At 52.6% G+C, this 12,562-nt stretch overlaps 1 protein-coding gene across 1 annotated transcript in view; it reads right to left on the reverse strand.

Moving 5' to 3' along the window:
- Positions 1–516: 516 nt before the first annotated feature.
- TRPV4 (transient receptor potential cation channel subfamily V member 4) overlaps positions 517–12,562 on the reverse strand; it is a 38,736-nt gene continuing 26,690 nt past the window's right edge. The window contains exons 10-17 of the mRNA XM_063143778.1: positions 11,192–11,284; positions 9,917–9,990; positions 9,328–9,493; positions 8,583–8,649; positions 6,411–6,727; positions 4,495–4,622; positions 3,757–3,878; positions 517–1,225 (exon numbers count right to left, since the gene is read on the reverse strand). Of these exons, the coding sequence (XP_062999848.1) occupies positions 1,068–1,225; positions 3,757–3,878; positions 4,495–4,622; positions 6,411–6,727; positions 8,583–8,649; positions 9,328–9,493; positions 9,917–9,990; positions 11,192–11,284 (1,125 nt within the window). The 3' untranslated portion in view covers positions 517–1,067. The remainder of the gene's footprint in view (positions 1,226–3,756; positions 3,879–4,494; positions 4,623–6,410; positions 6,728–8,582; positions 8,650–9,327; positions 9,494–9,916; positions 9,991–11,191; positions 11,285–12,562) is intronic.

Consider the following 12,562-nt stretch of genomic DNA (forward strand, 5'->3'; position numbering starts at 1 on the left):
ACCAAAGCACCCACAGGCACCACGCTGGGGACCCCTGGTCTAGGACCATGGGAATGTGCTCATCAGGTGGCTTTTCTCTTGGTTTGCATGGAGAACAGGCCGGCTATTCAGAAGAACAGGCGCCGGGACTGAAAACCCAGGAGAGAGGAGACCCCCCCTCCTCCTCTGGGTACCCAGCGCTGCCTAGCGGGGTGGGCAAAGTGTGGCTCCCCAGATTTTGGACTGCAGTTCCCCCCATCCCTCACCACTGGCTGGAGTTGATGGGGGCTGTGGCCCTCCAGATGATGCTGGACGGCTATTTGCCAACCCCCCTGCCGTGCATCTTGGACAAAAATACAGTTCCCACTCCCCGTGGGGTTCTTTTCAGCCAGCCGCATCTAAACAATGCCAGGAGGCCGGCTGGAGTGCTTTGGCTTTTATTACTAAATAAATAATTCGATAAAACCTTGTGCAAAATAAAACTGTAGTAAGAAATGCAAACAGTCCTTGGTGGAATGAATGTCTCTTGTCTCCCTGGCCGGCCTCTGTCGAATTCGCCCAGAAAGTGGAACTCGTCTCCAAAGACTTACTCTGGCGGGGAAGGTGGGCTTCTCGCTTAAAACAGCACCTCTGGCTAGCTGTGGCCTTGGCACGCTGAAGTTCAGCAGCAGCCAGGAGCTCCGGAGCCCGGCCAAAGCGTCCGTGCCTCCGTGCCCGTGGGGGCATCTGGTGCGTAATTTGGCATTCTGAGAAACTTGGCTTATGTGTGGTTGGCGTTTTTAAAAAGCAAGTTTAAAGCTGAAAACGCAGCCGGGCTTGCTTTCTCGTCCCCTTTATGTCCATCCCATGGCAAGTAAGTGCTTGTCTGCTTGCTTGGTGTTTCTGAATGGATCACGGCTGCCACTTTCTGCAGGGTGCAACCACGGCCCGTGGAGAACGAAGGCTGGAGAACGAAGAGGGCCGCTCCATCCACGCTGGGCCCACGTCCTGCACCCCAAGGCTGTACGGGGAGCAGCGAAAGGCCGGGTGAGTTTGCTGATCGGCCCCGAGCGTGCCTCCCTCACGCCCACTTCCCCTGCCGCAAGGGCTTAGATGTGAGAGTCTTCCCTCCTCCAGCTCTGGGGGTAACTTGGTTTGTGTTCATTCGCCTGGGGCGATCGCACGCTCTCCAGGGGGACCACCACCTCGTCCGGATGGGAGTTCTTGTTCAGCTCCACCACCCGCGGAACCACCGTTGACCAGCGATCTGCAGACAGAGAGAGAGAGAGAGTTCCAGTCGGTCACGGAGCACAGATCGAGGCGGCCCGATGCAGACTCCTGAACTCTTTTTGCAAAAACTGAATGCACAATATAAATTCTTCACCAGAAAAGAAGGTGGTGAGGGGGAAAGGGACTTGAGTCTAGGTAAAACAAGTTTCTAATCCTTAGGTGGGGTTTGAGAAGCTAACGGGTGTTTAGCTACATTTGACGGATTTTCTAGATTGACTTTATGGGCCCGTTCAGAAGACACCTTAAACCATGGCTTTAACCATGGCGGTTAAGCCAGAAAGCCAGGCTGTGTTCAGAAGACACCTTAAACCATTTTTTTCTTTATTCACTATGGTTAAAGTCGTAGTTTTAAGGTGTCTTCTGAATACAGCCCGGCTTTCTGGCTTAACCACTGTGGTTAAAGCCACGGTTTAAGGTGTCTTCTGAACGGGGCCTACTACCAACAGAAGAGGGGAAAATACAGCTCTTTAAAGTTGTTCATTTTGAAACCTAAATGAGGACAAGGCATATCTAAAAACTCATCAGAAACAAATAAGAATTGTTCTCGACATATATATATCCACATACATTTGTTAAGAAGTTACTAATAGTTTTGTTTGATGGTTTGTTTAAAGCAGAGGGGAGCCCTGTTCAGAAGACGCCTTAAACCGCGGTGATCAAGGCCTCTTTGTCGACAAAAAAGCCTTCACCACCACGGTTTAAGGCGTCTTCTGAACGGGGCCGGGTGGTGGTTGGGGCAAGCAGAAACAGAAGACAAGTTTAGGCTGGGGGGAAGCAGAGATACACATCTGGTTATTGCAGCAGCTCCCAAACTAAGTGACGTGGGAGAGAAACACTCCTTAATAACACGTTCATAAAACGTTGGGTGCTGTTTGTTCCTTGGGTTTTAATTGCGCTTTTAATTTATGTGTTTTTATGTTACGTTTTAAACCAATTCTGCTTTATCTGCATTTTGTTATTGGCTGCTGCGCGCCGCTTTTGGCGGAAATTGTGCATTTAATTAATAAATGAATCATGAAATAAAGTTCCTCTGCCTCCCCCATACAAGAGTCTGCATGCTGCATCCCTGGAAGAAGCCATGTTCGCAGTCATGCATTGGCTGCTGTGGGGGGTGGTGGTGGTGCTGAGTGGCTGTGCTGTGGGTCTGCGTCAAGGAGCAACAGGATGAGCAGCCTCCTCTCAAGGAGACCGCCAAGATGCGCACAAGAAGGGAGAGACGTCTCAGGAGGCCGGAAGAAGGTTTTATTATACAAAAGCCCGACGCGTTCCCGACTTTGTAGGCCTTCTTCAGGGGACGAGACAACCCAGAACTTAAAGCCTTTCTCCATTATAAGCACAGCCTGTGCAGACATGGAAACAACAGCATAATTTCAGCAAAACACATAAAAGCTTTTTTTTTAGGGCATATTGCAGACGAGGCCTGGGCATATATTTAATCATCTAAAACAGTTAAAATCTGACATACTTGTTATAACGGCTGCAGAAATGATTAACGACCCATCCACCGGGCCCCTTAAAAAATGAACAGGGGGACTACTGTGTAATATTAAAAACAACAGGCCGGGAGCGTCACTTGGGGGGAAAGAAAGATCTTTTAACAGATTCTAAGTTTTGGACACTGGAAAAACTCAGCTGCGAGGATGAGAAGCAGCTGCTGAAAAAAGAAACAGGGTGGAGTTTGAAATTGAAGACACGTGGTCTCCACAGGGGCTAAAGGAGGAGCTGGAATTTTTACCACTTGTAGTTCTGAGACATTCCCTGATGCTTGTTGCGCTGTCCAGATATGAGAAGACCTGGATGAAACAGCCCTGTTATGATAACACCCGTAGAAACTCAAAGGAAAAAAAAACTTGCCTAATTGTCTATACGACACATTGCCTTCAGTGCATCCCAGCTAGCCGCCATCACCAGACAATTTCTTAGAGTCACAGAATAATAGTAAGAGCCGGAAGGGGCCCACAAGGCCATCAAGTCCAACCCCCTGCTGAATTCGTTAATAATTTCTGCAGGCGTTATAACAAGTAAGTACGTTAGATTTTTAACTGTTTTATATTATTAAATATATGCCCAGGCTTTGTCTGCAATGTGCCCTAAAAAAACCTTTCATGCATTTCATTTATTTATTGAAAGCATTTGTATCCCGCCCTATACCATTAAGAACACAGGGCAGCGTTCAGATAAAAGCATACAGTATAAAACATAATTTTACTGAAATCATGCTCTCGTTTCCATGTCTGCACAGGCTTGTGCTTGCAGTGCTTAGAACTGTGAAAGGCTTTCAGTTCTGTGTTGTCTTGTTCCTGGTTTCTGTTAAAGAAGGCCTACGAAACAAGGAGTCCGAAACGCGTCGGGCTTTTGTACAATCAAACTTTCTTACGGCCTCCTGAGACGTCTCTCCCTTCTTGTGCGCGTCTTGGACGCTCCGCCGCCGAACATCTGCGCGTTGTGCCCCTGAATGAGTCCCTGCCCTTCTGCACGGACCCCCAGCAATTGCTGCCAATTACTTACCTCGACGCAGCCGGCCCACCGTGTGGGAGAAGCCGTAGTATTGGTAGGTGTCGTTCTTGCCGGGGTCTTCATTGATGATGCCCAAATTCTGGTTCCAGTGAGACCAGTTCACTTCGTCAACCCTGGGAAGAAGAAGAAGAAGAAGAAAAGATGGGCATTCAGGACAAGGCGTGGGGGAAATGCCAGCTGAGATAGCCAAGCAGGGCCGGGGGGGGGGGGGGCGAGGCGCTGTTCTAGCGGGCCGTGCTATTTGCGACCAACACTTTCTACCCACCCCCAAGACTTGGAGGTCACATAAAGCTAGTTTCAGATCAAAGACTAGTTTCAGATCAAAGGCTATGTGTGTACACTGAGTGGAGGAGGGACGCAGCACACAGCTTCCTCTTCACCTCAAGTTTCTAGCCCTTATGGCCACGAAGAGACGGTTGAACCTGCGTGGGCAAAGCCGGCTGAATTCCCAGGCGCCAGGAGCACAGCTCCGAGTTAGTTGCCAGGTGGGTGAGGAGTATTTAGGCTGGCTGATGGACTCCCCCCTCCCCGTCTCTTCACTGAGTGATGCCAGGAGGTATTATGCAAAGTAAAAGCTTGTGCTAATCTACATAACTTATCCCGGTTAAAAATCCATTTCGTTTGATGCAAAATGAGGATTATTGCCTCGGCCCAGGGTTGTGTCATTTTCTTTTTAAGACTGGGGTAAAGACGAGTTTCCCCCTCCCCGTAAGGATTCCCAGCCGTTACCTGAAACACCACCGTCGGTCGGGCGTCCCGTCCAAGGACTTCCCAACGGTGACCATCTCTCCCGAGCGGAAAGCTTTCCTGACGAACACAGGGAAGGATCTCTCGATATCCAGGATGGTGGTAGCCCACTGTGAGCAGAGAAGGCAGGGAAACCATAAGGCCAAGATCCGGCACACCCTGCTGTTTTATCACTCCTTATTCCCCAACCTCGACAGGTCCTCGGCCCTGCAGGCCGCGGGGCAAATTCTGGCAACCAACTACGGGCAAAGCAAGCGAGGGTCTGAATTAAGGCAAGTCAAGAGTGTTTTCTCAAAAAGGGATCCGTTGCACGACGGACAGCACAGCCTTTTGCAGCTGCGTGCAGAAGCTGCAAAAATGGAAGCCTTCTCAAAAAGACTGGCCAAGGAGTCTTAAGAACATCAGAAGAGCCCTAATGTTGCATCAGACCGAGGGTCCATCTAGTCCAGCACTCTGTTCACACAGGGGCCAACCAGCTGTTGACCAGGGACCAATAAAGCAGGACATGATGCAACAGCACCCTCTCACCCATGTTCCCCAGCAACTGATGCCCACAGGCTTACTGCCTCTGCTACTGGAAGCAGCACACAACCATCAGGGCTAGTAGCCCTTGACAGCTTCCTCCTCCAGGAATTTATCCAACCCCCTTTTAAAGCCATCCAAATGGGTGGCCCTCACCACATCTATTCATGTGCTCAGACGTGGGGATCAACGCTAGAATCACCTTGAACTCAATTTCATGATGTGCAGTTGATAGCTCCTTTAGAGTTCTAGCTCGCTCAGACTAAAACCTGGAGCGGATTCAGGGACCCCCACGGACATCGGAGCCACGAACTTCCACAGGGACCACAGGCCTGTTGTGGATAAAGTGGCGAGGGAGACACTTTTCTCCCTCTCCCAAAATACTAGGACCCATGAAGCTGATGGGTGGGATATCAGAATACATGAAAGGACAGGTTTCTGCACACAGCACATACCCTATTTCTTTGATTCTAAGATGCACTTTCCCCCCCATATAAACATCTCTAAAACCGGGGTGCGTCTTAGAATCGCGGGTGCGTTTATTATTTCTTAGAATCAAGGCTTTTTTTCTGTTGGTGGTACTGAAATTAGTGTGCATCTTACAATCGATGGCGTCTTAGAATCGAAGAAATATGGTAGTTAAATTATGGAATTCACTACCACAAGATGTAGTGATGGCCACCAATTCTGAGGACTTTAAAAAGGGGTTGGATAAATTCTTGGAGGAGGAGAAGGTATCCATGGCTACTAGCTCTGATGGTTGTGTGCTATCTCCAGTATCAGAGGCAATTAGCCTGTGTGCACCAGTTGCTGGGGCACATGGGTGGGAGGGTGCTGTTGCACCATGTCCTGCCTTGTGGGTCCCTGGCCGATGGCTGGTTGGCCCCTGTGTGGACAGAGTGATGGACTAGATCAGCCTTCCTCAACCTGGGGCGCTCCAGATGTGTTGGACTACAACTCCCAGAATGCCCCAGCCAGCTCTGCTGGCTGGGGCATTCTGGGAGTTGCAGTCCAACACATCTGGAGCGCCCCAGGTTGAGGAAGGCTGGACTAGCTGGACCCTTGGTCTGATCCAGCATCAGGGCTCTTCTGATGTTCTCTCACGTTCTAAGGGGTAGGTGGCACAGAGGTCATGGCTTTTGAATCACGATTCTCTGCCCAGGATGCTTTTGAGCAAATGTGCCGCTTTATTTGCTCTGCAGCAAATTCAGTGGCAGGGGGCAGGAGGGGTCACAAGGCAGCCACTGGGGGGGAAAGGCCGTCTGCAGCCTGCATGTTGTCCACACCGGATTTAGAGGCAGTTTTCCCCAGAGCCGGAAAGGCGTTTTCCTGCCGCGAAGCCCCGCGGGTGCCTGGTCCCCTGGAGCGTTTCTTACCTGGAGCTTCCAGATCTGCTTGCTCTCCTTGGACACCTGGCCCACGGTCTCCCCCATGAGGGCGATGAGCATGTTCAACAGGAGGACGAAGGTGAGGATGATGTAGGTGACCAGGAGGATGACGAAGACGCCGGGGTATTTCGCGTTCTCGATCATCTCCAGGTCGCCCATGCCGATGGTGAGCTTGAAGAGGTCCAACAGGAAGGTGCTGAACGTCTTGCTGTCCCGGCAAGAGGGGTAAGCGGGCGCCGTGCAGTTGGCGCGCCCCTCGTCGCAGGCCTCGATGCTGGGGCAAGGGTTCAGCAAGGAGACCAACGCTGCAGGGACGAGAGGGGCAGGAAATGGCGGCGAAGGGCACTGAACCAGTGAGAGGCAGCGGGGTGTCGTGGCTAGCCCAGCCTTCCTCAACCTGGGGCGCTCCAGATGTGTTGGACTGCATCTCCCAGAATGCCCCAGCAGCTGGCTGGGGCATTCTGGGAGTTGTAGTCCAACACATCTGGAGCGCCCCAGGTTGAAGAAGGCTGGGCTAGAGGGTCTGATTGGGAGTCGGGAGATCCGGCTGGGCGAAAACCCTCCCTCTGTCCAGGGTGGTTGGCTGCCATGAAGCCCGGGCGGCAGCGTGGGACCGAAATAGATGTGAGCCTGCCCCTAAAAGTAGGGCCCTTCCCAGCCCCCCATGCCCAGCTGCTCTCTCCCCCACCCCCACCCCATGACCAGCTGCTTGGGTCCCGGGTAGTTTTCCACGGGGTTGTAGCTTCAGAGATGTCGCAGGTGAATGCTTACCTGTCAGACATCCCATCAGCTATCAAAGACAACCACCCACTCCACCCACCCCGCTTTCTATATAGGACAGGTGGATCGGTCTCTTTGCAAAAGGATAAATGGACGAGGCAGAGGAGTTCTCCCTGTTCTGCACTCCCAAAATGCAGGGCTGTTGTGATGGTTTTTAAAATCCACTGAGAGGCCCTGCAGTCAACAGGGGGAAAGCCCTTTTCAACCAAGACTCTCCAGACGTTGCTGGATTACGGTTTCTATTACCAGCAGGGCCAATGGTCAGGGACGGCAGCCTTGTAGCTCAACCATATCCGGGGAGTGAGCAAAAAAGCCAAAACGCAACAGGGTGGAACCAGGCATGTGTCCAAAAGGGTTTATAATCGCTGGCGCATTTCGGACTCCATAGAGCCCTTCAGCGAGGCAATTTCTCTCCTGAGCAAGAGTGTCTTCACAAAGGACACTCCTGCTCAGGAGAGAAATTGCCCTGGTGAAGGACTATATAGGCCCCTGTTCAGACAACACACTAAACCCTGCTGCTTAACCACAAAATGGTTAATGGAATACATTAAGGTCAGTGCATTCCCTTAACCATTTTGTGGTTAAGCAGCAGGGTTTAGCGTGTTGTCTGAACCGGGGCCTATATAGTCCAAAACGCGTAGGCAATAATAAATCCTTCTGGACACACACCTGGTTCCACCCCCGTGCCTTTCGGCTTTTTTGCTCACTCATTATCTGGGGTTTCCTTTCTCTTTCGGCTACTTCTAGTCCCCACTCGGCCCTGGAAGCCCACTGGGTGACTTTGGGCCAGTCACAGACTCTCAGCCCAACCCACCTCACAGGGGTGTTGTTGTGAGGATGAAATGGAGAGGATTACGTATGCCACCTTCAGTTCCTTGAAGGAAAAAAGGTGGGATATACATGCAATAATAAATAGTAAATAAATAAACCAAGGCAGGCAGGCTGGCGGGTATGTTCTTTTCGGGGGAGAGCATTCCCTTATCATTTACTTTATTTATTATATTTTTATACTGCTCAATAGCTGAGGCTTTCTGGGCAGTTCATAAAATACAGCATGGGGAAGACACGAAATTATTAAAAGTTTAAAAATACCACGTCAAACCAAAGTAAAACCCCAGCAACAGTGACAGCCTGTGGGTGAACAGGTGTGTTTTCAGGAGCGTTTCAAAGAAGGTACATTTTCTCCCGAACTGCACGAGGGAGGGTTTTCCAGAGGGTGGGGCCACCGCAGAGAAGGCCCTTGCAGGTATTCTGCTGGGAGCTGCACTCCCTCGGGTGGTATACTGAGGGCCGCGAGGTGGCAGATAAGGCCTTCAAAATAAAAACCCAACAGCCAGCCAACCCAGGCCGGTCCCAGCCCCTGAACGGCGTCCGTCTTACCTGACGCGTAGCCGATCATGAAAAGCACGTAGACAAGCAGGAAGCGGAAGAGGTCTTTGAACAGGATCTGCGAACAGAGAATTGGAGTCAAGACCCCGACGCCCAAGGCCAGCCGTTGCTGGCAAATCTTAAAACATCTGCAAAGAACCAGGGAGCTAAGAGGCAGCCGATTCTGGGGTGGGCTGCATCGGCTCTCTAGAGGGCTGAAGAAACGGCCGCGACGAAAAGGCTGGGAGGCTAGAGGCTTGCATTTGGCCATGGCGGAATTTGGCCTTTTGCGAAAGGAAGTGCTCCACTCGCTGAAGGTCCCTCTGCCAGATTTTGGGGGGCTCTTTCCTCTTCCCCCCACCCATGCCACAGTTCACCCCATTCATCAGGGTCTCCCTGACTCTCTGTAGCATTTTCAGGCTGCACGGCAGGATGAGGAAAACCACTGACGCCATTGGAATTGATCCAGTGTAAACCTGGAGCCCACCGTAACAGTACAAACCCAGCTTTCTCCAACCAGATGCCCTCCAGATGTGTTGGCCTGCGACTCCCATCATCTCAGCCTGTGGATGATAGGTGTTGTAGCCCGATGGACCTGGAAAGCGCCTGGTTGGAGAAGGGCGGGTTAAGTGCTGTTGTGACTTCAGACAACACCGCTCTGAGGAGGCCTCGAGTTGCGGCATTGGGCAGTTCAGGGATTTGTCCCTGCCTAGACCCCAGGGGCGCCCCCGCCCTGCCCTGCCCTGGGCCCCCTCACCTTCTGGATCATGATACTGTAGGTCCCTGTCAGCTTGAGTCCTCGGGTGAAGTAGAGCGCGTTCATCCAGCCCAACACCAGCGCGAAAACCATGACGGCCAGGTAGGCCTCGATGCCCGCCAGGTACAGGGCGGCGGCGACCAGGACCAGCACCGAATAGATGAAGCTGCAGGGGGCAGGAGCGAAAGGTCAGTGCCCACCCAGGGGCAGGCGTGGGGTGGGGTGGGGCGGGGGCTTCAGCCACGCACACACCTGCCAGCCCCACGCCGGAGGGTTTTGAGCGGGGCGGATGGTTGTGCCTGAGCAGGGACGCACCCCACGTGGGCCCCCAATAAACTGGGAAGGCCCCAATCCGAATCCTCATCGCCCACGCCTCCTTCACGCTTGCACACTTTGGCCGAATTTCGGACTGAACAACTCAAGGTCAGCCTGAACTCCAGGCATTTCCCCGATCCTGAGAGGGCCCCCAAAGTGGAAGGACGGCTTTGGAGCGGCTGCCAAAAAGGGCCCGTGGCCTCCCCCCACCCCACCCCACCCCAACCCCCCGCGGTGAAGAAACTGAGTCGGGTCTTGCTTCTTTTCAACTCACTAGAGCAACTGGAAGGAGCCATCTATGAAGAAGGAATTCACCCCTGGGCATTTCTTCAGGAAGAGGTCTTTGATCTGGGGAGGGAAACAAGACCCAAAGTGGGGGGGGGGGAAGAGAGAGGGATGCAAGCTGGGAAAAGACGCAGGGTCCTTCCAATGCCACTCAAGGAATGGGGGACGTCCAGCCCGTGAAAGAGGCCTTGAAAGGAGGTTCGGAAGGCGCTCGGAACGTCCGTGGGCACAGCAAGCAGCTTTGGGTCAAAACAGCTGACTACAACTCCCACCGCCCCCCAGCTGGGTGATGGGAGTTGTAGTCGGATGCGAGCATAAACGGAGCATAAACCGCACCCGCGCAACACAAGAGGGAGCCGTTGGGCGTTGCTGTGTTGTGTGGGGGGGGGGGGCTTCTCCAGTGAATTGGCCAGCAGTCCAGAAAACAGCAATTACACTTTTAAAAAGTACATTTTTAAAAAGAAAAAATGCCGATAAGAAGCCATGAAGAGCCCTGAGGACGGATCAGACCCAGGGTCTATCTAGTCCAGCATTCTGTTCACACAGCAGCCAACCAGCTGTTGACCAGGAACCCATGAGCAGGGCATGAGTGCAACAGCACCCTCCTGCCCATGTTCCCCAGCAATGGGGGTACGTAGGCTTACTGCCCCTGATAGTGACGGTAGCATAGAGCCATCGGGACTAGAAGCCATTGATAGCCTTTGATTCTTGTGCAGAAGCGAATGTCAATTCTGGCGCCTGCTCCAACTTTGACGCCCATCCGCTTAAAAAAGAAAGAAAACGGGCTTTTTCCTTCAGAGTTGGGGAGGCTTTGGATCCAGTGGATCCCCTCGTTTCTCGCACATGGGGGGAGCGTGGAGCTGGGGGAGGTATTTTCCATCCTACTGAAACAAATGGGGAGGGGGATTGTTTTTACAAAGGAAAGGCCAGCATTAAGGAAAACAAGACACACACACACCCCTTGCGCCTTGGAAAGAGGCGACTTCTCCCCCACACCACGGGATTGCTCTGCCGAAGTTCTCGAATTGGGGGACAGCCCTCCTGTGGAGACGTAGCAGGCAAAAGGACCCACAAAGGAGGAGAAATGGCGTGTCAGATGGGAACGGAAGAGGGATGCGATGGTCGCTCGGACGGGGAGGGGTCTAGGGTGCAAGGGGAGGGAGGGGGGGAAAAGGGAGGCCTGACCCTGGGGCTGAGCTGGGGGGGAACACGAAAAAGCGCGGGGGAGGACCCCACCGCACGGCAATGCCTGCATCGCACTTACGTTGGTGAAGAAGAAGAGGACGCCCGTGAAAAGCGTGACGATCTCCCCAGCGAGGCGCAGGTAGTCGGTGGTGGTGGTGTACGGGTACGGGGGCTGGAGGTGGCAGAGGGGAGAGAGAAGAGACCAGTGAGGAAAGGCTGTCTCAAAAGAGAACTCCTAAGTCCTGCTTTGCGCTTCCCAGAAATCGCACGTGGGAGCAGCGACTCTTCAACAGGAGAGTGAGATTTGCGCCGCTGAGTGAGACGTCCCACGTCCGACCCCCCCAACTGTGGCTGGGCGCCAGCTGTCCCAGTGGAAGTTCACAGGCTGCTCACGGGATGGAAAGAGCCCGCCCCTGCTGAGCTGGATTAGGTGGAGGTAGACTACCTTTAAACACAGCCTCAGCCAATACATGCCTTATAAGTTATAGTTTGTTTATAGGCTGCTAAAGTAATTCCCCTGCCCTCGCTCCAAGGAGCTCAGGGCGGTGCAAACTAGCACCCCTTATCCACACAACAACCCTGCAAGGAAGGTTAGGCAGAGAAGGAAGGAGACGTCAAGCCAGTCAGCTTTACTGGGTGAGAAGATCTGAACCCAGGCCGTCTCAATTAACAGTCCAGCACTGTTGCCTTTACACAGCGCTCTGCCAGTGGCCGTCCCTAGAATCACAGAATCATAGAATAGCAGAGTTGGAAGGGGCCTACAAGGCCATCGAGTCCAACCCCCTGCTCAATGCAGGAATCTACCCTAAAGCCTACCTGACAGATGGTGGTTCAGCTGCCTCTTGAAGGCCTCTAGTGTGGGAGAGCCCACAATCTCCCTAGGTAACTGATTCCATTGTCGCACTGCTCTAACAGTCAGGAAGTTTTTCCTGATGTCCAGCCGGAATCTGGCTTCCTTTAACTTGAGCCTGTTATTCCATGCCCTGCGTTCTGGGAAGATCGAGAAGAGATCCTGGCCCTCCTCTGTGTGACAACCTTTTAAGTATTTGAAGAGTGCTCTCATGTCTCCCCTCAATCTTCTCTTCTCCAGGCTAAACATCCCTACATCCGGGCGTGTTGAACCTCTTTCAGCCTGAGGGGCCATTTCAGAGAAGATCTTGGGATCCGCGTTCCAGTGGTAGGCGGGGCTAAATGCCAAGGGGGCGTGGCCAAAATACCAAACCCACCAGCTTATTTTAGCTTAAAACTCTCACTGCCAGTAACTAACTTTCCCCCACTCATCTGATTTATCAGATGGGTTTTGCCAACCGAAAAACAGGCTACAAATATAAACATATGTTGGGGACATTATGGGAAATTCAGACGGGAGGCAGGGATCAATGCCAGGCCTGTCTCAGAGCCCGGATTCCATCTCTCCGCTGCTTACAACTCTCGAACATAAGCAGAGCGC

This window comes from Elgaria multicarinata, chromosome 18 (genome assembly GCF_023053635.1).
Source record: "Elgaria multicarinata webbii isolate HBS135686 ecotype San Diego chromosome 18, rElgMul1.1.pri, whole genome shotgun sequence".
Lineage (NCBI taxonomy): Eukaryota > Metazoa > Chordata > Lepidosauria > Squamata > Anguidae > Elgaria > Elgaria multicarinata.